This window comes from Diadema antillarum, unplaced genomic scaffold, assembly GCF_040938485.1.
Source record: "Diadema antillarum isolate AM-2024a unplaced genomic scaffold, OU_Dant_1.0 seq00000942_RagTag, whole genome shotgun sequence".
Classification (NCBI taxonomy): domain Eukaryota; kingdom Metazoa; phylum Echinodermata; class Echinoidea; order Diadematoida; family Diadematidae; genus Diadema; species Diadema antillarum.
The window spans coordinates 239,627-266,407 of NW_027271792.1; the positions used below are offsets into that span (position 1 = coordinate 239,627).

Below are 26,781 nucleotides of genomic sequence, written 5' to 3' on the forward strand. Positions count from 1 at the left end.
GAAAATGCCTGGGAAGAAAGAGAAAAAACAAAATGAGAAGAACAAGTCGCTGGTAAGATTGATCTCCATACTCATGATTCTTTGGCACATAGGTTGATTATTGTATGATAGCAATTTGAACTGAAACAAAAGTGTTTAGGTAACAAAAATACCCGTTGCTAGTCGAGTCTTCGAATCGCGTCATGTTCCTAAGCAACACCGATTTCTTTTATGTAGTCCCACGTGTTATGATTTATGTCGGGTTCGGTAATGAGACATTCCCGAAAACAGAGCTAGCGAGCGAAAGCTAGTTAATAGACAATGTCGAACAAATAATTCAAGTAGAACTACCGGTATGTAATTTACCATTCAGAATTTGGGTTTCTACAGGCAAGAGAACAGGCCAGTTCACAATATCAGTTCGGGAAACCCACTCACAAGGGGGGCCCCTCCTTATAAGTAACCCGTCCCCCTTATAAGTAACCCCGTCCCCCTTACAAGTAACCCCCGGGGCACCCCTTATAAGGAGTCTCCACGCTTTTTTGCAATGTAACTAGGAAACTTGCGAAGCTTTATGGACATAATCAAGCGAATTGCCGCAGTCCTTTCATTTTCGCGTTGCATTGCAAAAAAGCGTGGAGACTCCTTATAAGGGGTGCCCCGGGGGTTTCTACTTATAAGGGGGACGGGGTTACTTATAAGGGGGACGGGTTACTTATAAGGAGGGGCCCCCCTTGTGAGTGGGTTTCCCGAACTGATATGTCCAGTGAGTGCCAGTGCCATACACGTGCACACTCGGCACAGTGTTATTCAATTGAGTGTCGCATGTCGGGGACTCCTTGACCGAAAGATCGGTCTGTATCTGTCCGTCGGGGAATGTTCCGCGGAGACTGCGTCTGGCTTCACGGATCCCCTCAGCGTCAATGGCAAAATGTAAAAGAGTCCTCCGGACAGATGGATCTTTCTGTCTAGGGACTCCACACTCGGCATTTATCATTGTCACATTCTTTTATCCGTATAGACAGAAAGATCCGTCTGTCCGGAGGAGTCTTTTATTTTTTTGACGTTATCACTCTCCTCGAGCGGATCCGTGAAGCCAGACGCAGTCTCCGTGGAACATATCCCCGATGACCAGATACAGACCGATCTTTCGGTCAACATTTATCATTACTTTGCACCGATCAGTAGGTGCCAATCGTGATAATCTATGCCATTGACCGACATTGTAATTGGTTGGTTCCTTAATTATGATACGGCATTTTGTATTGCTACTATTGGCTTAAGAAAGGACTTGGGCGGGGATAAGGATGGCCTAATTTGCATTGAGAAGTTCCTAGGAAGAAATTTCAGAATACCAAATCTGTCTTTCCTATTTCTAGTAACTGTTAGATGTACATCTACATGTAGTTTCTACTAGGCGCTTAAGTTTTTGACTTTATAGGAAGAAACTTATTTAGGAAAAAACTTAGGAAGATTTTCAGAATACCACCCATGGTGTCTGTAGAAACCACATCCACCATATCCTAGACACTTTTGGAAAGAGACAGCACAGTAGCATGAAATCATGTGTGAATCTTGTATGAGTAGCACTGGCAGCTAAAAACATTACTGACTGTCAGCTGTAAATGTGTTGATGAAGTTTTGCTCACACTAGATCTGTAGAAACCCTATGGCCTATTTGTAGTAAAAGGTCACACAGTTAAGTACCACATTTGGGGTTGACAATTGAACTTATTGTGGATCTAGTATACATTCGTCTAGGAAGTGTCAGTGATTTTGCAAAGCTAAATAAACACAGGTCTTCCTAACATAGTCCATTGTGTGCGCCCTACTGGACTAATGAAATATCATTCTTAGATGGAACTCACACTTGTGTACCCAGTGATTTATAGAATGGTAAATTTGTTGGATTAGAGAAGTGTACAATTAATGTTTTATTTTCTCTAATATTCCAATCTCCTATATATATATATTTTTTTTGTGTACAACATAGTCCCATATTGGGACAGCACTGTTCCCTCGGGCCATGTTTGCTGCTGTGCCGAGGTCCCCTGAACCTCCCAAGCCACCCACTCCCACAGGGAGTCGGCCTCCATCAGCCCTCTCCACTGCTATCATGGATGCAACGTTTGTTGGCAGAGCAATAGGTATGCTGTAACTCTTACGCAATACTCAGAGAATGGGATCATAGACAATAGGAAAGCAAAATAGTGAGAAATTCTATCCCTATAAAATTCTGCAGTTTCTAGATATTCAGAATATTGTAATCAATAGTAAGTTGTTGTTGTTTTTTTAAGAATTACAAGTATCTTGTTGATATAACAGTGGAAGTATGAGAAAAATAGGCGTGCTATGAAATGGTCATGTTAGACCCCATTATTTCTTCATTGTGAAGTTTTGAGTTACATGTTCTGGGCAATAAACGGGCAGGTAGGATCAAATAGGTAGACTGAACCAAAGGAGATTTTTCTTTTTCCAAAAAGAAAGAGGGGATATGTACTTTCACCTTCATTAAAAGAGTTGATTTTAGAGAAAACCTTTATTCAATTGAAAATTGTATGGCTGGCAAATGACAGTGTCAGCTCAGAGTGCAGAGAATCTTGAACTTACTAAATTGCATCTTGGTTGTTGTTTTTATTCTTTTGAGGGGAAATATAATTAAACATTCATAACAATCTGTATGATATAATGCTTTGATTGTATTGTCATGATGATGTTTAAAAGAGGAAATAATGGAAGGAGGCATGGTAATGGCATAGTGGAATGCATCAGAAGAAAGTGACAGAAAAGATGTGAGTTGTTCAGTTACAAGCTTATCAGAGAAGATATAGTTTATGGATTTGGTAAATGCAGTTTGCAGAGGACTGTCATGTTGTAGGGAAATTTAGATGTGGAAAATGTTATTTTTTATTGGTATGAAATGTTTTTGGTAGCCTTTTGAGAAATGAGTGGCCAGTGATCAAAATTTCAACCCTGTTGAGCCAAGCAGTGAAATACTGTCCTACTGCCAACTGTCAAGCACTGCTGAGAATCTAGTTTTCCATATGACGACGAGAGGACTATAAGTAATTTATATTGACACAAACTAATATAAGTGTGGAAATGTGTGATTTTTCTTTGCCTTGATATCTAAGCAGCAAGTCCATCACCAAACAGCACTCTGAGGACAACAGGAGAACTGTCTAGGCGTGTTGAAGGACCAGAGGAAGCAGAGTTCCAGCGAACAGTGGAGAACACCAGTATGGCTCACAGTAGCATGTATGACTACGGCGACAGTGAGGATGAGGATGATGATGATGAGGATCTTGACATCATGGGGACGAGTCGGAATCACACCGCTATGGACTATGATGACCCTGGGTATGATGTAGAAACAATCAGTGTTTTTTGTTTGTTTGTTTGTTTGTTTGTTTGTTTGTTTGTTTGTTTGTTTGTGTGTTGTTTATCTCACTGAGTGAGAACAAACAAATGTCCAAATGAATCTTCAAGTTGTCTTCCATGGGTACAAAGCTGAAATATGGCTAGTGTTGTGTTAAATTGAAATCAACATTGCATTAAAATATGAGTATTTTGCTATGGACAAAAAGAGTAGATATTTGGTGTATTTTAAAATTGTTGTACTGCAAGTCAAAGTGTTTTTGTTTTTGTTGGGGTTTTTTTTAGTCATTTCAAAAATTGGAGTCATAAAAGTGAAATGTGATACTGTCTTTATTATATTTCCTGTTTTGTAACTTTTGTAGTAAAGGGTGTGATTTTACTGCTCCAGTTGCCCCATGTAATATCTAAATGATTCCAAGGGGGGGGGGGGGGAAGGCATCAATACTCATATAAGAAAACCAAAGATTGTGTAAGTAGGTTGCTTTGTGATTTATGTAAAATACTGGCTGCTTGGATGGAGACTTCATCATGTTATACACAGATTCCTTCCAAGTTGAACTGCGTCAGCTGCACCACAACAATGAGAAGATGAAGTGAAATGAAATGATCTTATTCAGAAATAGCATATCTGGCACATCTGCCAGTGGCATAATGAGAGTAAAACATTGTATTATCATCCAGGTGAGAAACTGAGCATGTTGTTATGACAAATTACCAAAGGTCATGTAAGAAGAGCATTGACAGATCTTTTTTTTCTTGTTTTATGACAAAAAATGAAAGTGTATTAAAAAATCAATCTGTGGTATTTTTCATGCATAACATAATTAATGCTTTTTAGAATCTAATGCAGAGAACCAGTGAAATTATGAAATGTGATATTATGTCCCTTTGTGTCCAAACTTTGAGTGAAAAGTGATTTTGTAGAATTTATGATTGATCCTGAATGAGTTTCTGAATTAGGAAAGAAGGCTAGCAAAGGGAGATGTCTCAATATATCCTGATATATGATTCAACATCTTTCATTTTTATTATTGTTGTTGTTTTGGGGGGGTTTTGGTTTCTTTTTGTGTTTTGGTTATAATATACTATCAAACTGATTTTAGTTCTCATTTTTAATCACTTAACAGCTATGCAAAGGTTGGTGACATACAGGATATGCTTGCAGAGAATAAGCGTGGTACCATCTCAAACCGTGCTAGGTTAGACACTCCTCCCATGTCAGACGATGAGGTCAACTCTCCAATGACAACAGATCGCTCAGGGACCACCAGTAACCGTTTGCTACAAGACTCCAGTGAGCTGCCTGGTACCAGCACTAAAAGTCTGTCAGCTGGTCATCCAGCTCAGGTCAAAGGTCAAGTAGAAGAAGATCCTCAGGAAGACGAAGTACATGGCAGAAAACAGTCGGGGAAGAAGAAAGCAAAGAAAAAAGGAAAAGAAAAGAAGAAAAAGAAGGCTGGAAAGGCAGCTGATACAGAGGATGATATTGAGGCTCTGTATACACAACCCATGAAGAAGGTGATGAGAAATCCAATGAATTATAGGAAAGAAGATAGCATTTATAACAAATCTTTAGAACTTATAATGATAAGTTTAATTGTATTAGTCACCAAAATCTTGATTTAATTCATGTTGGACATCAGATAATGAGAGATGAAAAAAAAAAATATAATATCCAGACATCTTAAATCTTGTCTGCATGTCAAAACATTTTTTGATTGATGCCAGGTTGATGAGATATCATAACTGTAATGATATTGTAACTATTTTCATAACATCTCAAACATGGCATCTTGATTACTATTGTCAAATCAAAGTGTGCAGTCAGTACTTTATAAGCTCATTCCTTTTTACTGATCACTTTTCAGCCTGTAGAGAGAGAACTCTCAAACCATTCCAACAGCAGCAGTTTGACCAGAGTGACCAGTCCAACAGCTGATGACTTCTCAGACCTGATTTCTCCACCTCCGCCTTGGAAGAAAAATGTTCAGTCCCCAGGTATAACGTGACACACTTTAGTTCATTTCAAATGCATTGTTGCCCTAGCATAATAATCCACATATCTTTGGATCACCTGTGGTTTCGACACAGCGTTGGCTGGATGAGAATTGTCAATAATGTCTAAACTTGTTTATCCTTACCCACTGACTGTCATCTGAATTCAAGGAGGGATTAAAACAAATGAAAGCTGATATTGCCTCAAAGCTTGAATGTTGAGTGAAAACACCTCTCAGAAAATGATCTGTGTTCACAATTTATTTTTGAAGAATCCTCACCAGTCTTAGTGTGACAAATGTATATAAAGAACCCTTGGCCATCTAATTAACTTATTGGTTTGAGCATGAGACAACCACTATGGCAGGATAGAACCCACTATGTGGTAGATAAGTGTGCAGACTACAGCCAGGATTGAAGACCCTGATTACTCATAGTGTGGAAATCCTTTTTGAGAATGCATTCGAGAAGGTTGATGTTCATCTCATCATTCTGATTGACAGGTCGAGAGGTGAAGGATGTGCTGTCTGGCAGGAGTAAGACGTCTGGGAGGACACAAGAATTAGTTCAGGAACCAGTAAGTAGTGGTCTTACAAGAATTAGTTCAGGAACCAGTAAGTAGTGGTCTTACAAGAATTAGTTCAGGAACCAGTAAGTAGTGGTCTTTCAAGAATTAGTTCAGGAACCAGTAAGTAGTGGTCTTACAGGAATTAGTTCAGGAACCAGTAAGTAATGGTCTTTCAAGTATTAGTTCAGGAACCAGTATAGTAGTGGTCTTACAACCAGCTAGAGAAAAAGATCTCTTGCCAAATTCGTGTTTCTGGAGAGGTACAAGGAAGCAGGAATATGACCATTTTTTGTTACTGAATAATCACAAAGTAAACCATGTAATAGAAGAAAAAAAATACTATCAGTGTTTGTTGTCATTGTCATGCATTCATCTGTTTGAATAATTTAAAGGAATTTGTTTTGTTATTTAACCCTAAGTAGTTGCTAAAAATGCCGAGGGGGGGGGGGGGTTGATTCAACCCCCCTGCCTTTTTAGGGTTAAAGGTTAGTTTTGTTTTTAAAGTTTTTTTTTAAATGATGAAAAATCTTCGCTGTTTAAGTTCAAGTATGTTTGTTTTGTGCTATGCCAAGAAAGAATTGTGTAAAGCAGGATGAGTCATTTTCTATAAGAAAATCAAACACTTGGCAATGAAAAGCTTTGCTGGTAAGGCACTAGCTAATCATTTCAGGTTAGCTTTTTCTTCTGCCTCCACTCACTCATCGTTCCTTCTCATCCTGTGTCAGGTGATTCAACAAGTCAAAGCTACCAACATCCATCACGCTCCACCAACAAGCATCCATGATGATGGTATGCCATTTTCTGTCTAATCATAATCAAATCAGTCCTAATTAACCAAAGAATTAGATCTTTTAGAAATTTTTACTGCTAATGGGAATGCCACCATATAAATGCTAAACCTGCTCACAAATATGCAGACAAAACAAACAAATGCATCCATGAACAGGATGTTAATTCTTTAATCAATGTTCTTGTCAAAGAGTAATGGTTGATTGTGTCGTATGTATATTTGTATGGTTATCACATGTTACATATTGTATGTAATTTGATTTTGATGTGATGCTGCAATCAAGTGAATATTAATTTCCTTCCACGGACAATAAATATCAAATATTGATTGTCCCAAAATAAAGACAGCAGACATGACAGTACCCCTAGTTTTCTGTCTAGGCATTTTACTAAAATACTTTCCAACAAAAGAAACAGTCCACAACTGCTCAGTACATTCCAACCAATAGATTATGTCCCAAAAAGCTCATCAGTCTCTAGTGTGTGTTAAAGGAAGACACAGAGTGTTGCTACCTCAGTGCTCTATGTACACTCCTCACAAAGTGTCATTTCTTTACCAGTCACAGTATTCTGCTAGGATTGAGAAACATATTTTTTCCATTGCTTCATATTGCTTTTAAATGGTTTAATACAGACATGTACAGCCACATAGACAGGAGTCAGGCTCTTGGCTCTTTGATGGAGGACCGTCTCCAGCGTACCAATGCTCGTTTGGAGCAAGAACTGGAGCTAGTGAAACAGGAGCGAGATGAGCTGCAAGGCTCCCTGGAGCAGCGGACCAGACAACTGATGGAGGAGAGGGGGCGGAGCTCTGCACAGCAGCAACAGACCTCTCAGGGCACTTCAGCCATCAGGGCGGAGCTTAGGAGGACAACAGCACAGAATGGTGAGGGGTCTCCATGGTGACATCACTTTATCATCTTCGCTTTCTACTCTTCCATTGTTTTACATCTCATCAACCGCTTTTCATGAGTACACTGTATATTGTATAAGATGCATGAAAACTTTCTATTTCAATAATTTCCATCAGAAAGCATGAAAATAGTGACTGATATCAGAACAAAATCAACATATTATCATTTTAATGATTTTTTTTGGGTATAACATCAGACATGAGCATGTATGCATAATCAACAGTGTCAGACAATATTTGTATTCGTTTAAGTGCTATTAATCTATGTTAAAATCTAACAAATGCTAGCAGAGTGAATATTTTCTCTCAAAATTTGCATGAGTGTGTATCATGTGTTTGTCAATGTTTCATCCTCAGCTGACCTCCAGGCCCAAGTGACCGACCTGACCAGTATGTGCCAGCGGCAGAGAGATGAGAAACGTTCCCTGCAGGAGGCCAATAAAAAATTGCGAGCTGAGAACCAAGCTATGCTGGAGACTGCAGAGAAAACTAATGACCAGGAAGATGGTTAGCAAACATTTATTTCATTGTCAATTCTATCAAACTGTTTTTTTGTGAGTGGACAAGATGAAACATTGATAACAGTTCTCTACATTTCACTCATTTTTGTACGACGTTGTCGTACACATCGTGGTCGCAGAGCTCACAAACCACATCTATCATCTCGTGTCGTTACAGACCGTCGGACAAGATCTAGGCCTACAGTAAGTGACATATCCTCTGTAACTCGTATTGGTATTTGGAATGCTCGCTCCCTGAACAACAAGTCTGCATACATATATGACCTAGTGGTAGATGCCAAGCTCGATATTCTCGTTATAACTGAGACTTGGTTAACTGGCACACAAAAAGACGACCTGATAATTGCAGATCTGAAGGCCTCTCTTCCAAACTTTGATTTTGTACACTGCCCTCGAACAAATTCCAGAGGTGGTGGCATCTGCTTGCTTGTCCGTTCAACTGCACGTATTTCCAAAAATGACACTTTCATGTTCTCATCATTTGAGCTCCTTGATGTCACAATCAACCTTTCTCATTCATCTGCTCTCAGAGTATATGGCATCTACAGACCACCTCCTTCTGCTAAGAACAACTTAACAAATAACTTATTTTTGTCAGAATTCCCTACACTTCTGGAATCAGTGGCAATTGATGACCATCGTTCCATTCTGCTCGGGGATTTCAACATACATGTTGATGATTGCTCGGATAATTTGGCTGTGTCTTTTTTAAGCACCATCGACTCTTTAGGATTTCAACAGCATGTTACAGGGGCAACTCATAAAGCCGGACATACGCTTGACCTAGTTCTTAGTAGAAAAGTCGACAATATTGTATCAAATGTGAATCTTGTTGCATCTCTGCCCTCTGACCACTCCGCCGTCATCACCACCCTCAACCTCAAAGGCCCGGCGAACCCTAGGAAGCAGATCACCTCCAGAAATCTACGGTCTATGGACCTCTGCTCCTTTAAATACGACATTGCAGCATCACTTTCCCAGGTCAGAGAGCCAGCGTGTCCCTCCGAGGCTGTCCTGCAGCTCAACTCTCATGTAACAAGACTGCTTGACAAGTACGCTCCGCTCAAGACTAGATCAGTAACAGTGCGGCCGAATAATCCTTGGTACACGGCAGAAGTGAAGGAGGCTAAGAGGCGCAGACGCCGCGCAGAGCGCCGCATGATCAAGTCTGGTCTTTGCATTGACAGAGAGCTGTATCGGCAAGAGTGTGAGTCCTACTACAACCGCCTTGCCGACGCTAAGTCAAGGCACCTAAGACAGGAGATTGCTGCCGCAGACACCAAACAACTTTTCAACATCATCAAAAAACTCACAATTGCACATCCGGATTCTGTTCTTCCTGACCATACTTCAAATCTTGTACTGGCCAATCGGTTCGCTGAGTTTTTCGACAACAAGATTAGCACCATTGCTTCTTCATTCCCAGTGTCTCCTGAAATCTCTTTCTCAAATTCCTCTCACATAGATGTAAACACCGAGTGTGTATTTTCAGAGTTTGCTTTAATCACTGAGTCACAAGTGAAACGTCTCATTAATTCTCTTCCGTCCAAGTCATGTTCTCTAGATCCTCTTCCCACATGGCTACTAAAAGAGTGTCTAGATGAATTTCTTCCTGCAATAACTCACATTCTGAACCTCTCATTGTCATCTGGCGTAGTTCCTGAGCACTTCAAAAGGTCTCACATATTGCCCCTTTTGAAGAAACCAAGTTTAGACCATAATGATTTTAACAATTTCCGCCCCATTGCTAATTTGTCTTTTATTGGTAAAGTTCTTGAGAAAGTGGTGGCCCGCCAACTCAGAGATCACCTCGATGAACACCAGTTGTTTCCTACTAGTCAGTCTGCCTATAGGCACTTTCATTCCACAGAAACCGCCTTATTGAAGGTACTCAATGACCTCCTCTTAGCAGTAGACAAAGGCCACGAAGCTGCTCTCCTGCTTTTAGATTATTCTGCTGCGTTTGACACTATCAATCATGTGATTCTTCTGAACAGATTAGAGTCCAACTTTGGTCTTACGGGAACAGTCTTGAGATGGATTTCATCTTACTTACATGACCGCCACCAGATGGTAAACGTTAACGGCGCACTTTCTCAGTCATTCCCTCACAGACATGGTGTCCCCCAGGGGTCTGTGGTTGGTCCTTTACTATTTATTCTATACACAGCCCCTCTGTCTTCTGTAATCAACTCTCATGAAGATATTCTACATGTTATGTATGCCGACGATACTCAAATTTATATAATCATACAACCAAATACTCAAGTCGAAGCACTCTGCAAACTCAGTAGATGTGTTGAAGATATTAAGCAATGGTCGTGTGATAATTACTTGAAATTGAATTGTGTTAAATCAGAATTTTTATATGTTCATTCTCAGTTTAGGCGAGGTGGTTCTCTCACAGAATTTTCCCTCGAAGACAGTACTATACCCACCTCTCAGTCCGTCAGAGATCTCGGAGTTATTGTAGATAAGCACCTGAATTTTCAACAACACATTAAGAACTCATGTCGTTCTGCTGCTTGGGGTATCTGTAAAATTGGTAAAATCCGTAAGTTATTGGATCAGTCTTCCACTGAACGTCTCATCCACGCATTTGTTTCTTCCCACCTTGACTACTGCAATTCCCTTCTTGTTGGTCTCCCTGCTTCTAGTATTGCACCACTTCAAAGAATTCAAAACACAGCTGCTAGGCTTGTAACCCTTACAAAAAGATCTGACCACATTACTCCTGTTCTCCAATCCCTCCACTGGCTCCCCATACATCACCGTATCACCTTCAAAATCCTCCTTATCGTTTACAAGATATGTAATAATCTTGCTCCATCTTACCTCAAAGACTTAATTTCTTTCCGCTCCTCCACTTCAACCCGTTCTCTTCGTTCTTCCTCCACTCTCCAACTATCACATGGTCCCCGCACCTGCACCCGCTATGGTGATAGGGCTTTTTCTGTTATTTCCCCGTCTCTCTGGAATAAACTTCCTCTCCATATTCGTAATGCTGATAACGTTGATAAGTTCAAGTCATCGTTGAAAACTTATCTGTTTACTCAACTTTAATTATGTTGTTTTGCTGTTGCATGTTATATCATAATACGTATATTTACATAATGCTGTATTTTATTTTAATGTCATACTTTTTTTTTTTTTTTCCGGATCAATGCGCTTAGAAACATCAGTATTAAGCGCTATATAAATGTTATTCATTATCATTATCATTTTATTTGCAGTATCACATATTGCAGCATGTTCTTCTATGCGCTGCAAACAAGTTTACGTATTATGAAAATATTGTAGTAATAATGTTTAAAATTCTGCCGTTTTTGGCATGTTATGTTTAGCTGTTGTCATTGATATACTCCTGGTTTCATTTTTTTTTTTCTGATTATGTGTAGATTTTGAAACTAAAAAAGCATTTCACATGAATTCCCTATCAGCAAACATTTGATCATACCCTGTAATTGTTATCAAACATGTTGCGAGTAATTTCATATTGAAAATATAAGTGTAAAACTTGTCATTGATTTCTCTGTTCTTTGTTCAAATCCCAAACTTGTCAGGTGTCTACATAAAGCAACTCAAGGAGCAGGCAGAACGTGTGATCGAAGAGAACGAGGAATTGAAGAATGTCGTACACAAACTCAACATTCATCTCAGTCGATACCAAGCCAAATACTCTTCCCCACAAGTAAGCAACTTGTAATTTCAACTTGATTCCATTGTCAGATTCTATTACTAGTATCCTGATTAAAGGACAGCTGTACATTTTGATTCAGGCATTGATTTTTTTTTTTTTCCTGGGGAATGAGAGAGAAACTAGTTTTTTGGGGTGTTCAATGTATCAACAAAGAAAGGAGAAGAAGAAATTCTCCCATGTGATATGAATCCTTGAATGAAACAAGAGAACAAGACATTTGTATATACTGACTGTGATAAAGTCACCTTTCTATTTCAACAAGTTTGTTACTACTCCATATGATTCTTGACCTGCAGAGAGTCTTGGTCTACATCTTACACCCAAGCAGTCAGTTTGTGACAGTGTGATACATGCAAGTAAGGCAGAGGTGTACAGACACAGTGTGATGTCAACTGCTTTTTCATATCAAGTGCTATTGAGAACCTAGTCCCTTTATTACCATTATCATCATCATCATTATCGCCATCGTGATCATTGCCAATATCATCATGATTTGTGTGTGCCTAGAAGGGAGACCCGCCCGGTTTGCCGTCGAGGGGAAGCACCCCCCGCTGGCTGACAGACACCAAGTACCTGTCTCCCCTCATTGCTGCCTATGAGGAACAGCTGATGGAGAAGGAGGCAGAGATTGAGGCTAACCTTGAGGACATCCAGGAGCTAAGGAGGAATACTGAGGAGGTGATAAGGGAGAACCAAAGACTCCATACCAAGAGACTTTCAGGTGGAGGAGGTGGAGGTAGGAGGGATGCTGCTCTCCATCAATCAGAGAGCTGGTGAGTATTATACTTCATAATTCCTTCAGTGATTACCTTGATACCTCAATCATTGTCATTCTCTAGTTCAAAAATAGTACATAGAAGAGCAGATTGGTCGCTGCATGGCCTGAGCATTAAAAAAAGAATCTACTAAAAGAATATTATGAAATGCAGTACAAACAAAAATAGACAGAGTACTTCTGTTACAGAAAGAGCAATGCGGTTGATATGCAATACCACTTATAGATCACCTACTGTTGTCTTGTTTAAAGAAAACCGCATTCTTAAGATTCCTGACTTATATTGATTTCAGCTGGGTTGTTTATGTACAATGTAGAAATTAACGCTACCACTGCTGCATTCAAGGAAATGTTCCTAAAGAATAAAGTTATACATGATTACTCGACATGGCAAGCGAAGGATTATCATCTTGCTAAGAATAGAACTATTTTTGGTAACAGAAATTTGATGTTTACGGGTCCTAAGCTGTGGAATTCCTTCGATCATTCATTGTAATAAGCTCAAAGTTTTAATAGCTTTAGGTGTAAGCTCAAAAAAATGTTTCTTGATAAGTATATTAATCCATTTCATGGTAATTATATGTCTGTATATTTTAACCAATGATTTGTTTTGTATACTTGTAATGGTTATTTTCTGTTTCATTCTTATTCTAATGGCATATAAATGCGCTCAGTAAACATTTTGTACATAAACCTGTACTATATGTAACATTTCATGTATATCCATACCAGGGTTCATAAAATCAGCCCTTGTACATATATAGTGTTTTCATTATAACACTGCCTTTTCTTTCATATTATATTTGTCTGTATTCCGTAGGGGGTCTATACATTTTACAAGCAGTGCTTTTTAGTAGTCCTCTATACATTTGTAATTATATCAAAAAATGTCTCAATATTTTGTTTATATTGTACTCTGTATACGTATATATACATTTATATATATATATATATATATATATATATATATATATATATATATATATATATATATATATATTATCCATTGTATGGAATATGCATAAATTTCAAATAATTATAATCATTCTACAATGGAAAGAATAACAATTTGGTTATTGCTATTCAAACCAGTTACATTGTCATGTACACTTTACCCCAGGCTGAGTGAAATGGAGGAACAGGCAAGACTGGTGTTGGAAGAGAACCAAGTAGTCCTGGAACAAGTGGACCTACAGCAGAGAAAGCTCCAGGACCAGCAAAGAAAACATACCCAAGAGAGTAAGGACACCAGTCACAACTTCTCAATAAATCATGGTGGCATATGGGATTCACTTGACTCTTAGAGTCAATAAACGAGGGCAGTATATATTGAAAGGTATCTCACGAAGTGTAGAGATGTAACAATGATATTGTTAATACTAAAAATGAATGCATTGTGTATTCAGGTATTCAAGTCCTTGATTGTGAAATAAATAAGAGGGGGCTTGACAGAAGGAACATGTACAAAATATTTGATTTTGTATGTATGCCGCATGTAGGACCAAAACAACTTTTCCATTCTCCAAGTACATTTTAGGTGTAAAGTGACCATTCCGTTGTATTATTTTTTTAAATGTAATTTTGTGTATTTTGTGTATTTTTTGTTCTTGTTTATATTCTAGCCATCAGACTAACTAAGCAGCTGGCTGCTTTGGAGTCTGAGCGAAGCTCTCTAGAGGGAGACCTTTCTGAGCTGCAGATGAAGTATGGCGCCCTCAAGGACCAACATGAGAAAACCATCAAGGAACGTGAGAGTCAGATGCCAGTTGAGGAACACATGAATGCAGTTGCTGAATACAAAAGGTTAGATATAAACCTTAGCAGGTTAACACATCTTATTGTCTAGGTTGATAACAAATAACAGGTAGGTTACTTTGATGTAAGCCTGAGGCCACACCCTTTGCTTGCAGTATGAACAGGACAAAGAAAGTATATCTTTTAGAATATGGGGGACAAAGGAGGCTAACAATACAATTCCATAGTAACAGCATTTTTGTGCGTGTGTGTTAGAACTGAACAGTATCACACCAGATTTTGAATCAAACTGACAAACAACAGTATATATCGAAGATATAGCCACATATCCTCACTTTGAAGTTCTTTTAATTGTAAAAGTGCAATTCTCGCTATCGCCAATGACGTAAAAAGTACCCGGACGTTGATTTAAGCGTTATTTACGGTGCATTATGGGATAGTCCGGTAGCAAAGTCACTACCGTTCGTACGCACGTGATACGTGACTAATGCTATTTACACATACAACAGACTGTATTCTACGTGTACTTATACTGTTTTCTCGACTTGAATTTTAGCTTTAATACGATTTGAAATTTCTCCATTCTTAAGAAATTGCTGTTAATACGACTATGGGTTGTTACTGCGAAGCTGCCATGTATTGTTCGCATGACAATAAATGAACAAATTCTACAGAAATAGGTCCCTTAGTGGCATGCGAGACGTGACGTGGCCGCGCGGGTGAAGTTTGCGGGTGACTCCACAGCGCAGTGCGCGCGCGACTTACTAGTAATAGTTCGTACTTGCTTGGAAGAAATTGCTTCGGAGACAGGATAAGTTTGAGATCACGGTTCGTTCCCGATTGCGTTCGCGACACCTCGACAGAGAACAAATAAAAAAAGATGGGCATTCCATGACGATATCCAGGTGGGTGAATATTTTCCAGCATATTTTCAGCGTATGCAGAGATGACTGATCAGTGATGTGCACATCGATCGCATGATCAAGCAGTACGATGTACCGGTACTATGTGTTAGCTTAACTTTTATGCGTGCGGTGGTGCATGCTAATGCAAGGCCGGCTTAGGGCAATGCGGGGGCTATAGCTACAGTGTACGAGTATGACAGGCCTGGCCACTGGATAGTGGCTCGGGTACACGGTACAGCCGCCTACTGTACTAGTATCCGTGGTCGGCGTGGCGCTATAGGTAAGGTACACATACGCTAGCGCTGTGCAAAATATGCCCCACGCCGGAAGTGCCCCAGTCCTAGAAGTGCACTAAATCTTGACGAAAAAGCCACATCCGGGTACTTTTTACGTCATTGGCGATAGCGAGAATTGAAGGAGCTACATTGACTTGATAATCTAGTAGTTTTATCATTGGAGGTAGAACTTTGACATTGGTATTCTAAAAACTACTTCCGTGTCTGGGTATATATACTTTCAGGAGCATGCAGGACTTGAGGAGACAGACCGAGGCCGAGACGGAGACTACTCTGTCCAAACTGACCTCAGTAGAGGCAGAGAAGACCGGTGTGGTGATGAGACTGACCAGTGTCCAGGCTGAGAATAGCCAACTGAAGGGAGAGATTCTCGCTCTGAACAAGGCCAACAAGTATGTTACCCATTCTGCCTGTCAACCATCAAACTTTTTAGTTTGTCATCTTTGGTCAGGGATGAAAGTGTTGTCTCATTTTAGTTGTTAGGTGACTTTATAACAAACATTTCTTGGTCAGTTAGTGTAAGTCACTAAGCTCACTGAAGTTCATATGTATCATGCTGATGAAAGGAAGATAGTATTGGTGTGTGCAGTTATCATCTTTGTTTATGTGTAAACCTTTCCAGCATAACTAAATCAACCTAAGCTAATGATTAACCTTAATGTAGTCCCTGTATATTAACAAGTTGCAACTTCATCATGTACATAAAACAGAGCTACTTGTATGTACTGCAGAATGGCATTGCATAGACAATCAATGGCCTGATACTCCACTCACACATGCAGGCGAGCAAGATACGCACGGTGACACAACATTTGCTCCTCCAACAATTGCTCCTTTGTTATTTTCTCCAAGGTCTTAGGATTAGGGTTAGGGTTTTAGGTTTAGTCGATGTGAAGATTAGGATTAGGATAGGGGTTATGTTTGTGGGTAGAATTTATGCAGATTTGTGCAGATATTTCACGGGAGCAATTGTCGCAGGAGCGAATGTCATGGAACCGGTACGCACACACATAAACACACAACCAAGCAAGCAAAACAAACACAAAAACCCAGATCCTATAAATGCAAAAATGCTGGTTCAACTAATACCTTACCTTCAAACCTTGCTTTTGAGACTCATATGTAGGTGTTACATTTTCCTGTATCAGTGTCAAGATAGCCATCTTCAAACCAGAACCGATTCCTGTTTCATTCTATTCCCTGTCTATGGTAGGCGGCTGCAGCACCAGATGAGTTTGGTGGAAAGGGAATTAGAACACTCTCAGACCAGAGAGCTGGCTGCCAACCAACATCTCAATCGTGTCTTGGAGATTGCAGAACAGACTGCAGCAGAAAGAGACTCTTACAAGAAAATGGTTGGTTTCTTTGCTAGCTTGTCTTCCTTAAGAGATTAAAGCAAAAACCTATCTTGCTTTTCTGTTTATTCCACATGTTTTGTTATTTGTAACCATCATTACCTATGGCAGCTTTCAAAACAAGCAATTTAAAATACAAAAATATTCTCTGAATAGGTTGAAACCAAGTTGATAGCCATTGTCCATTGTGAATGTTAACATGTTATAATGATAAACTTGAAAGCTCCCACTTGTGAGTAATTTGTGTGCACACAATCTGGTGTACCATGGTATGTGGGCCTATCAAACCTGTATAGTGTATATATGTACCTTGCTCTCTGATAATAAATATCATCAGTAGTGATAGATGAGATCAATGGTCTCAGTCACATAGTGGATGTAATAAAGGGCAATCACAAAGATGTAGAACATGAAAAAGTTTTTCACTTCCAAACTAGTGTGGATATTTGATTATTGTGCTAGTTTGCAGTGTGACACCCATGATTGCATGTAATAGCATGATTCATTGTGTGCTCAAACCATACGACAGTGAAACAATTTTACACAACACTGAAATGGCATGACAAAATGTGCTCTCCTTCATCCAGCGAACAGCTACACACGAGCACAGCTAAATGCTAGAAAATGTTATGCTTATTTGGGTAATAATGTGACCATCTTATTGTGTACATTTGTGGCGCAGTCTAAATGACCTATTTTGGTAATGTAAAATCACCTATTATGGATGATGTTTAAATGGGTATGAGAGGACATGAATGACAGGTGTTTTTTTTTCTGCACGAACAGTTTATACATTTTCTGTTTCTTTTTTCTTTCTTTTTTTTTTTCAGGCAAAGGCCCAGTCTCAAGAGAAGGAGAGAGCAGTGAACAAGATGATGGCTGGAAATGTAGCCATCAGCAGGATGGAAGAAAAACTGAGGGTGAGACAAGGATCAGTCCTAGGTCTTTACTTCTGTGTCTCCATTTTTTTACGTCTCAGATCATCTGACCATGTAGTACAATTACTCTACACTGGGAGGTATTGTCAGCAGTAGCCTTGTTTTGTGACACCGTCAACTTCAGAGGATACTTTCCTGGAATATTTGCCTGCAGTTTTAGGAGTGTCAACTATTGTAACAGATGTACTATTTTGATGAGAAAAATGCAATTTGAATAATTTTTAAGGCTATTCTTCTTCAGCAAACTCCTTCAGGCAATATAAGAAGATGGTAGTTTATATTAGCTTTGCATCCATTAATGTTTAGGTGAGATTTCTCCTTATTTACATAGCAGTGAGAAAATTTAATCTTTACTAATTTCCTTTGAGTTTATGGAACATGTACTGAAGACATTCTCCAGTCACCTTGAGACATGAGGGGATGTAAATTACAGCAGTAAATGTCACAATGCTGATCTCAAATCCTTACAGTTATAATGAGTCAACTTGTTTTAAAGACATCCTTAATGTTTCCAAGTTAAAATCAGTGTCCAGTAAATCATTTTCAAGGTGACCTCATGGTGCTTTGAGAGGCTCTTGTACATGAGACACAAATTTGAACTGCACCAATAATACCAGCCTGAGGTGGGCTCAAACAGGAGTGTGATAGGGCTACACAAATGATAAAACAAAATGAAAAAAACTTTAAACCTATATTGTGATGTTTTCTGCAGATGTACAAGCTGAGAGCTGAGAGTAAAGTGGAGGACGTCCTTTCACAGATGAAGGATCAGGATGAGCTGCACACATCTCGGTTAACTCAGTATGACAGAGAGATGAAACATCTTAGCCATCTTGTCAGAGAGAAACAAGATGCTCTAGACTCTATCACGGCTGATAAACAGTAAGTGAAAGTCATGTGGCCTCCATTTTCTGTCAAACAGTTTAAAACATTGTTAGTGGCAATCTAAATTTGGATTTATTTGTCACCACTAAGGTAGAGTCAAATGCCTTGAAGCAAGCAACCGTGAGATTAATTGGCTCAAACCAGGTAACATCAATCTTATAGTAAGAAGTCTTATCCACTGAGTCACAATAGCTCTTGTGATCTTTTTTTCTTCTTCTTCTTCTTCTTTATGTCACATCCTTTTAATTAAATCAGTAAATGTGAATTTGGTTTACATGAAGAATTGCCTGATGGAATACATGTGATGTCAGGCAATACTGCATAACTCTTATCATATTAAAATCTATTCTTTGCTAAAGGTGATTGAAATCAGTTTAAGTTGGCATTCACCTTGTTGCAGGTTCCGTCAAGCATTTTCACCATGTGCCTTATCAGCTGTTATCAAGGAACGTGTTATAGGGTACTTTTATGGGCTTTATTGAAACAACATTATTTGCACCACTTGATATACATAATTGTTATTCAAACTCATAATGCAGTACTAATGAAGAGTTTCAAAACTTTTTTTTCAAAACTTCATGCAAACTTGACTTCAAGGTTTCCAATGTTTTTATCTCAGTCTGCATGTTGATCTTTCACATGACTTTAAGCTCCTCCCCCTTCTCTCTTTGTCTGGATCATGACAGGAAGGTTGAAGACCAGTTGGAGGTTGTGTGGCAAAGTGCAGCCCAGGACAACAAGAGGTTAAAGGCCAAACTAGCCAGGTCACTGAGGTCATCATCTGCTGTAGACTCTAACTTACTTCCATTTGGATCAGACTCAGACAACAGAGGGCTCTTGTCATCGGAGAGTGACTGAATAAGTCACTCCCTTGATTATGGCCTTGTTTCACCAACGTTTGCTAGTGACAGGTTGAATACAGACCCTGCATCAGTTGTGGTGTACAGATTGGGGTCTTTTATAGGAAAGATCTGAAGTTTTGTAGATGCCATGTTCTCAAATGAATTTAACATTATTTGATCAAACTAGATATAGTTAAAGGCCACATTATATGAGTGCAATTTTACATGTCACACTCTATTTCAGACATGTGACATGATTTATCCATCTGTGATACATAGGGCATATGACTGGTTAGATTTGGCAATAGATTGATACAGGTCAGTAGTTACAGGTCAGGACATGATTCTCAAATATCATTTAACATGAATCTTCCAACTAAGAATATGTCTGGAGTATTTAGGGCAATTATTTGAACAAATGATGTTCATCCTTTCACAGGATACACAATTCATAACACATGCAATGAATTATTTATTATACGAGTGAACTTAACAGTACCAAATTTATCTATTTTGTATTTTGTCGTCTTAAAGTGATATGAATCTCTCCTATCTATGCTCATTGCACCTAGCACACAACACACATGGAGCAATCCATATGTGCCTCATGATAGGTTGTTGTTTTTTTCTTGATTTGTTTGTTTTTAGTTTTAAACAGGGTATATACTGAATGAGGTATAAAGTTAGAACATTCCATTTCTGTCGAGTACCAATTTTATGTTTTCCGAAGTTTTTACAGACTTGACAAAGTCAGTGATGTATTAATGTGAACAAATCTTGCAGTTTGAACAATTCCAAGATAGTAACCTGAATTACCGGTACCTTTTTGTTCATTGTGACCCATGCACTGACTAAAGAAGCTACGGAAGGATATGAATGAGCAGTAAATATGACAAAGACTGTAAACTAGACTTTATGATAACTAGTTGCAGATCTAACACTTAACATTGTGCATGCATTCCCTACCCAAAACATGCAATGATGGAACATTTGTAATGGAACAGCTTTAAAAAGTAGAGAAACAGAAGACATCTATTATGTGTCTAGTGGTAACCATTAAACTACTTAGGTCAGAAGCAATGACAACCCTGTGGGTTTGATAGTCATTTACTGACCACACTTTGGTGATTTCAGTTAGTGTTGTGTGGAAATAACAGTAAATCCTAGGGTTGAAGTAACTCAACCACAACTGCCTGTAATACCCGGTGTGGGGTTGTTGGAGGAAACTTAAGTCAGTCTAGGCTAAATCCTTTTGAAGGTTACATGTGTATGCTTCAGAGATCTTATATACAAGTAAAGTGAGCAGGAATAGCAGGGATTCATTATGGAATTCTAAATCAGCTATTTAATGAAAGAGAGGTCTATTCAACTCTTAACTGAGTGAGCTATTACAAGCAGATATTCTACCTTTTTATTATCAATTTGAAAGTGAGGTAAGCACAAATCCAATCATACATGTAATTCATGGCTGTACAGTGTCTCTCTATATTCCACTATTACCAGTGCCAGAATTTTTGTATGTAAAAAAAAAAACCAAAACTTCATTTTGTTCCAGTGATACACTCTCCAATCCTAGTGTGACACAACCAGTGACATCTACCTCAGTGCAAAGAATCAACTTCCAGTAAATTGAGCTTCTAAAGCAGGTACACCCAAATAACATAACAGAAGTGCACCAAACACGTTTTTTGAGGAACAGAAATGGCAAAAAGTAATGTAGGGAAGATCTAATTGGACTTGATTTATTTGCATCAAGTACATTTTATTTGGTCCAATGTCCTTGTTCTAAACAATGTTTGCCTGCCTTCATAGATAATTGCCATGTGTGTACATGTACTCTGTTTTCAGTGTAAAGAGTATGACAGTAATACATGTGATTTTACTTTTCATATGTACATATAGTTCATGTGGTGTGTCCAGGGAACAGAGTCAGAAGTATACGCCAAGTACTGTAAAGTGATCACGATTTCAGAGTCTCTAACTCTGTCATCAATTTTGCCTGTGCAGTCAAGTTTTAAATGTCTTAACTCCTTATCTGTACAAGTTTACATCAAGTTTGTTCAAGTGTAAGTGGTTTTCTGGGAAGTTTTAGCATTTGATGTCATCATTCTTATGTGTCAATTGCAACCAAATGTCATGTTTTGCCTCTTTAGATATTATGATTTATACCTCACATGTGGTTGTGAACTAAAATTCAAGCATAACTTTTGTAAAGGAAACTTGTATAATACATGTACTATGTTTTGCAGCAACTCATTGTTTGAGTGCTGAATGCCAACATTTTCAGTATGGTTGTTTTACTCACCTGTTATATGTAAATGATAATAAACATTTATTCGGATTTATGAAGAAATTAACACAAAATCTTAGGTAAATGTTAAAGAAATGAACTATTTGTTTTGTTACAAAATGAAAACAGTTTTGAATGGGTAGGCTGGCACCTTCCAATGTTTTGAATGCATAGTGTTACCAATTGATGTAATTAAAACCATGTCTGAAGTACATGTGTAGGTCTTCTTTCGAAAATATTAACTAAGCGATTTTTAACGACTTTCTCTCTTTAAAGTACTCATGTATTATTTGATGTGACTAAGAAGTGTCAACACACATCAGCCATGGGAGCATGTCATAGTGAAGTCAGAAGGTCATGATTTGGCAATCATGGTGGATTGTTTCTCACTGGATCAGGGCAGGAGTTGAAAGAAGTTAACAAGTCAAGTAGATCCCTGGTTAAATCTGAGACAGGGAAAGGTGTAACTAACCAGGAACAGCTTCCAGGCTGTGCTGTAAGTGTAGGTCATGCAATGTCAATTCCTTTCCACTAGCCTGCATTGTTAGATTTACATACATGTAGTTACTAAAAGCAATTTTTCTAAGAAACTGCACACATTGAAGCATTCCTGTTTTGACAAACACACCTTGATTTCGTATGTACTGCAGAGTGGCAATGTAAGTGTACTTGTAGATTATGTCATGACATCACCTTGGTTATTTCAATATGCTTATTTTTCAGTAAAAAGAAACAAGATATCAGACATCAAAATGCCAAATGTGAAAGATCTTCCATAAGATATTCCTCCTGCCTAAGACGTCCAAACTATTTCAACACACACACACACACACACACACACACACAAACAACAACACATGTAACAGTTATGATTGGCTTTGATATTATAACACGTAGTACATGTATATCAGTTCTTTATGCCGTTTACCTATGTATCTTCAATGATTAGGAAAATGAATTTATTCCTTGGGTGTTTCTTGCATGTTGCTAGGGCAGCCATTTGTCTTGATACACAGATATTCTCTGGATCTATGTTTGAGGTGTTTACTTGGTGCAACAGACCTGTTGGGTTCACTGAGACATCAAAAGGTGTAATGAACCATCAACCCTCAAAACATTCTGAACAAACTGATGCAGATTCTTGTTTTATCTTTCCTTTTGAGGACTGGGATTTGAGACAAGAAGGGATGGATTGAGATTAGTTACTAGACATGTGTATTGTAGTTTACTGCAAGTTTTCTTCTTTTTTCTTTACAAAAAAGTGGTGTAATTGATTTTCATTTGTAGCTTAAAACTCAAAATTATTTGAATGGCAGATGAATCGATAAAGTGATGATATGAGATCAAGTAATCTTTCACTCAAGCTTTTTTTGGTTACTGTCGTAAAAATGAGGTACATGTATATGAGTACTCCCCACATCTCTATTGCTCACAGTCATTTCTCTTACATCATTATTACTTTTCTTTTCTTTTTTTAAAGCTAACTTTCATCAAAATAAAACATAGCTAGGTTTATGTGTTGTGGGTAATGCATGCTACAGTATGTGGGGGAAAAGGCTTTCATGAAATGTAGCTTTCCAAACACATTGTTGTATATAAGTAATCTGTCATAATAGTGATAGATGTTAATACAGTAAAGTTTACACTGGGCCTGGTGCTTAATAAATTGCAATACTTGTGACCAGAATGCTTACACTCTTGTGTGATTTCTAGATATTTGTGTATGTCCACTGAACTCTTTCTATAATGATACCTGACAACACAACAGGAATCCTTACGCAAAGTTTTTTCCAAGCAGACATTTTGGAAACCATAGCGTATTCTTCAGTCGTTCATTTCTTGTACACAAAGCTACAAATACTGGCACATTACTCCTACTACCCAGGCCAATCAAGTGATGGGCACCCATCTGTATGGGACATGTTTACAAGAAGTATGTTGATGAAAATCATGGTAATTGAAGGAATTGGGGTCCTGATAATTAAGAAAAATCCAATTGGGAATGCAGTTGTGGATTTCATTTAGATCCTACACAATTTATGTGAAGTTTTTAGTCTTTCACATAAATGATGTTAAAAAGTGGCATTTAATACATGTAGATATTTTGTTAAATTTTAACTCAGTACACTTGACATGACACTGTCATCAACATAACATGCATTCAAACACATACGCCCACTCAGTGAATTCAGCAAATACACACAAGATGGACAGGATGTACAACACACTTCATTTGGCATCCATAGTACAAAATCCATTTTTATTTGATCAAAAGTGGCAAAATATTACATCATCAGTCACAAAAATATAAGATCTATTTCCTTCCAGATTCATGTCCTAATAATCACCATGTGAATAAAGAAGATACCATCCCACAACACCTCAGCAGTCACCGACTGATAAGAATCTAATTCACACATTCAGCAATCTAAAATGAACCTTTCTCCTCCAGACTAGCTTTGCATTATCAACATTCTGCACGTCTTAGTGGCAATAAATTACAGAGATCATTTCAACACACTTCAATCTCGCTCAGAAAAAGCTTGAAGCGACGAGATTTGTCAAGAAAATAGATAATTTCCCCCACCAAATCTACTTGAGAAGGCATAGAAGAGCACTTTGATACATTGTCTGCAATCACATGCTAATTTTGAACTCTCTAACAGTTGTTTAGCCTGTGCAGGACTACACTGTATGTTACACCACCTTCCCAGTCGTGAGGAAGGAGATGCTAAACTCTGTGAAAGGCTTTCTTGATTCCAGTCTTCTCAACTATCAACTATATATTGCCTTCCCCACAAACCTCTCTATAAACATCTCTCATAACTTTTACTGCACAATTTCACAAATATGGACGCAGACACAAGTATGCATATTTAATCAAATTCTCAATGTACTAATTTTGTAATGTCTGAAAGAGAAAATTCACATCTTGGAATGGACATATTCTTTTATGTTTTGCTATTGCAAACTTGCATCATCATCATATACCTACTGAAATATCAAATGATCTTCATAATGATTTCATTTATTGGACTGGTGAATATAAAAAGGTATGAAGGATGTTAACCCAAGGACAAATCCCGAGTATACTCGGGCAGGTGTCTATGAGAAAATGTGTTGTAGCAAAATCAGTCCGTCCTCAACAGGTTAATGTGTATGCCCATTAAATGATTCGAAAGCCTCATGAAAATTTCACCATTGTAAAATAATTTGATTCAAACAATGCTATGTAAAAGCGAACTTTGGTACACATTATCAAATTGAAGTTTGCAATTGCATCTAAATGAACACCGTACAACTACTCATGTGCAATGTACGTATTTTTTTCACATAAGACCCACTTTCTTTCCATCTCTCTCTCACTCTCTCTCTCTCTCTCTCACTCTCTCTCTTTCTCTCCCATCTGTTCACATATCTATTTGCCTTTCTATTAAATACATCATTGCAAATGGCAAGCCTTATTTCCATGATTATTTACAAAATCAATTGATCAGTATGGCTTGGAGTCCCTAAGGAACACCCCACACTCAAAATCAAACTGAAACACTCTACATAACACATAAAACAAACACACTCGTATGTACACTAAAACATAGCAATACATAAGTAACAGTTATGATTTCAAGCACATCAGTAAATTTGCTGTTAGCAACTAGACCCATCCTACCACAAAATCATTTTCTTATACGCTTTCCACACATGTGGGCCTCATGTATGTCAGTATCTTTGTACACCTACACTGAACATATTAAATACCTATGCCGTCAGCAAACAAGTTACCAGCATATTTCAGACATGTTATCCTAACAATACAGTAAGTACATCTGATAAACTTGTGAAACATTTCTTGTTGATATTACATCCAGAAGCACAAATCTATCACCTTAATTACAGGAGAATATTCCGAGTTACTAAAATCACACATGACTATGAAAATCTCTTTAGAAGTCCAGCTGAAACCAGCACCAAGTATGTGGTTTCACACTGACACATGACATAATTGAGACCAGTCAAGACATGACAATGACTTGACCATACACACCTTTGCTGTTTTCCATACTAGTGCTGTAGTATGGTAGTCACTGAGAAATACACGGAGTGTTATATACTACATTACAATTTGTCACAAAACTTGCTTTTCGTAAAAGTATAGGTAATGGATCATTTGATCATCTTGCCACGGATTTGAAATGATTTTTTCTTCAAAGGTTAAATATCCTTGCTGCTTTTATAGCTACAAACTGAATGACTTTACCAGAGCTCTTTCCTTCACAGTATGTCAGATACAAAGTCTACAGAAAGGAACCACTGATGGAATTTTAAAGCACTTTTAATATCAAAGCATGGTTGCATGAAATAAACAGGAGTCAGTAAGGCAACCAGGCAATGTGAGCAATGGTCCATTGCACACATAAATCTCGGTCACATATTTTGCTTAAGTTCAGAGAGCAATCTACAATTGGGTGCTGCAAACTCTCTTGCATCGTTGCCCAGGACAACTAAAATTCACTTTGGGGCAAGTTACAAAGTGAATGGGTACCTGCCTCTTATATGATATAGGAAGCTTGCTCAAATGCCTATTTCAGCACGAGGGAAAACATTCTTTTTTTCTTTTTTTTTTTGGTAATATCCTGTAAATACAGATTTGAACATTACAGAAATAAAATTCGGATGATTTTGCCTACAATGTCATTGACCACCATCACAGACTTTTCGAGACAGTCTGCATACTGTAAAGTGAGCAATGTTCGCATGCATTTTAATTTTGCGAATTTCATAAGAGCCAAGATTTGTGAAAATAAAATACATGTGAAAGTTCATGTCTACACTATCTGCATTGAATGTTAGCGGCAACTCACAAAAAAATTCATGTCACGAAAAAGGCCGTCGGCTC

General features: G+C 38.2%; 1 protein-coding gene across 1 annotated transcript; it reads left to right on the forward strand.

Moving 5' to 3' along the window:
* The first annotated feature begins 4 nt into the window (after positions 1–4).
* Positions 5–19,610, forward strand: LOC139741642 (uncharacterized). Its single transcript, XM_071652222.1, has 18 exons — positions 5–52; positions 1,973–2,126; positions 3,117–3,339; positions 4,485–4,875; positions 5,226–5,355; positions 5,856–5,929; positions 6,646–6,709; positions 7,344–7,595; positions 7,980–8,129; positions 11,707–11,834; positions 12,351–12,616; positions 13,739–13,857; positions 14,241–14,421; positions 15,799–15,966; positions 16,788–16,929; positions 17,760–17,849; positions 18,580–18,749; positions 19,439–19,610. The coding sequence occupies exons 1-18, from the start codon at positions 5–7 to the stop codon at positions 19,608–19,610; spliced, it is 2,922 nt and encodes a 973-aa protein (XP_071508323.1).
* The last annotated feature ends 7,171 nt before the right edge of the window (positions 19,611–26,781 follow it).

Coding starts and splice junctions, on each gene's coding strand:
- LOC139741642 (XM_071652222.1), top strand. CDS start 5: ATGCCTGGGAAGAAAGAGAAAAAACAAAATGAGAAGAACAAGTCGCTG. Junction 8,130..11,706: donor AACTAATGACCAGGAAGATG/GTTAGCAAACAT, acceptor CAAACTTGTCAG/GTGTCTACATAAAGCAACTC. Junction 14,422..15,798: donor GCAGTTGCTGAATACAAAAG/GTTAGATATAAA, acceptor ATATACTTTCAG/GAGCATGCAGGACTTGAGGA.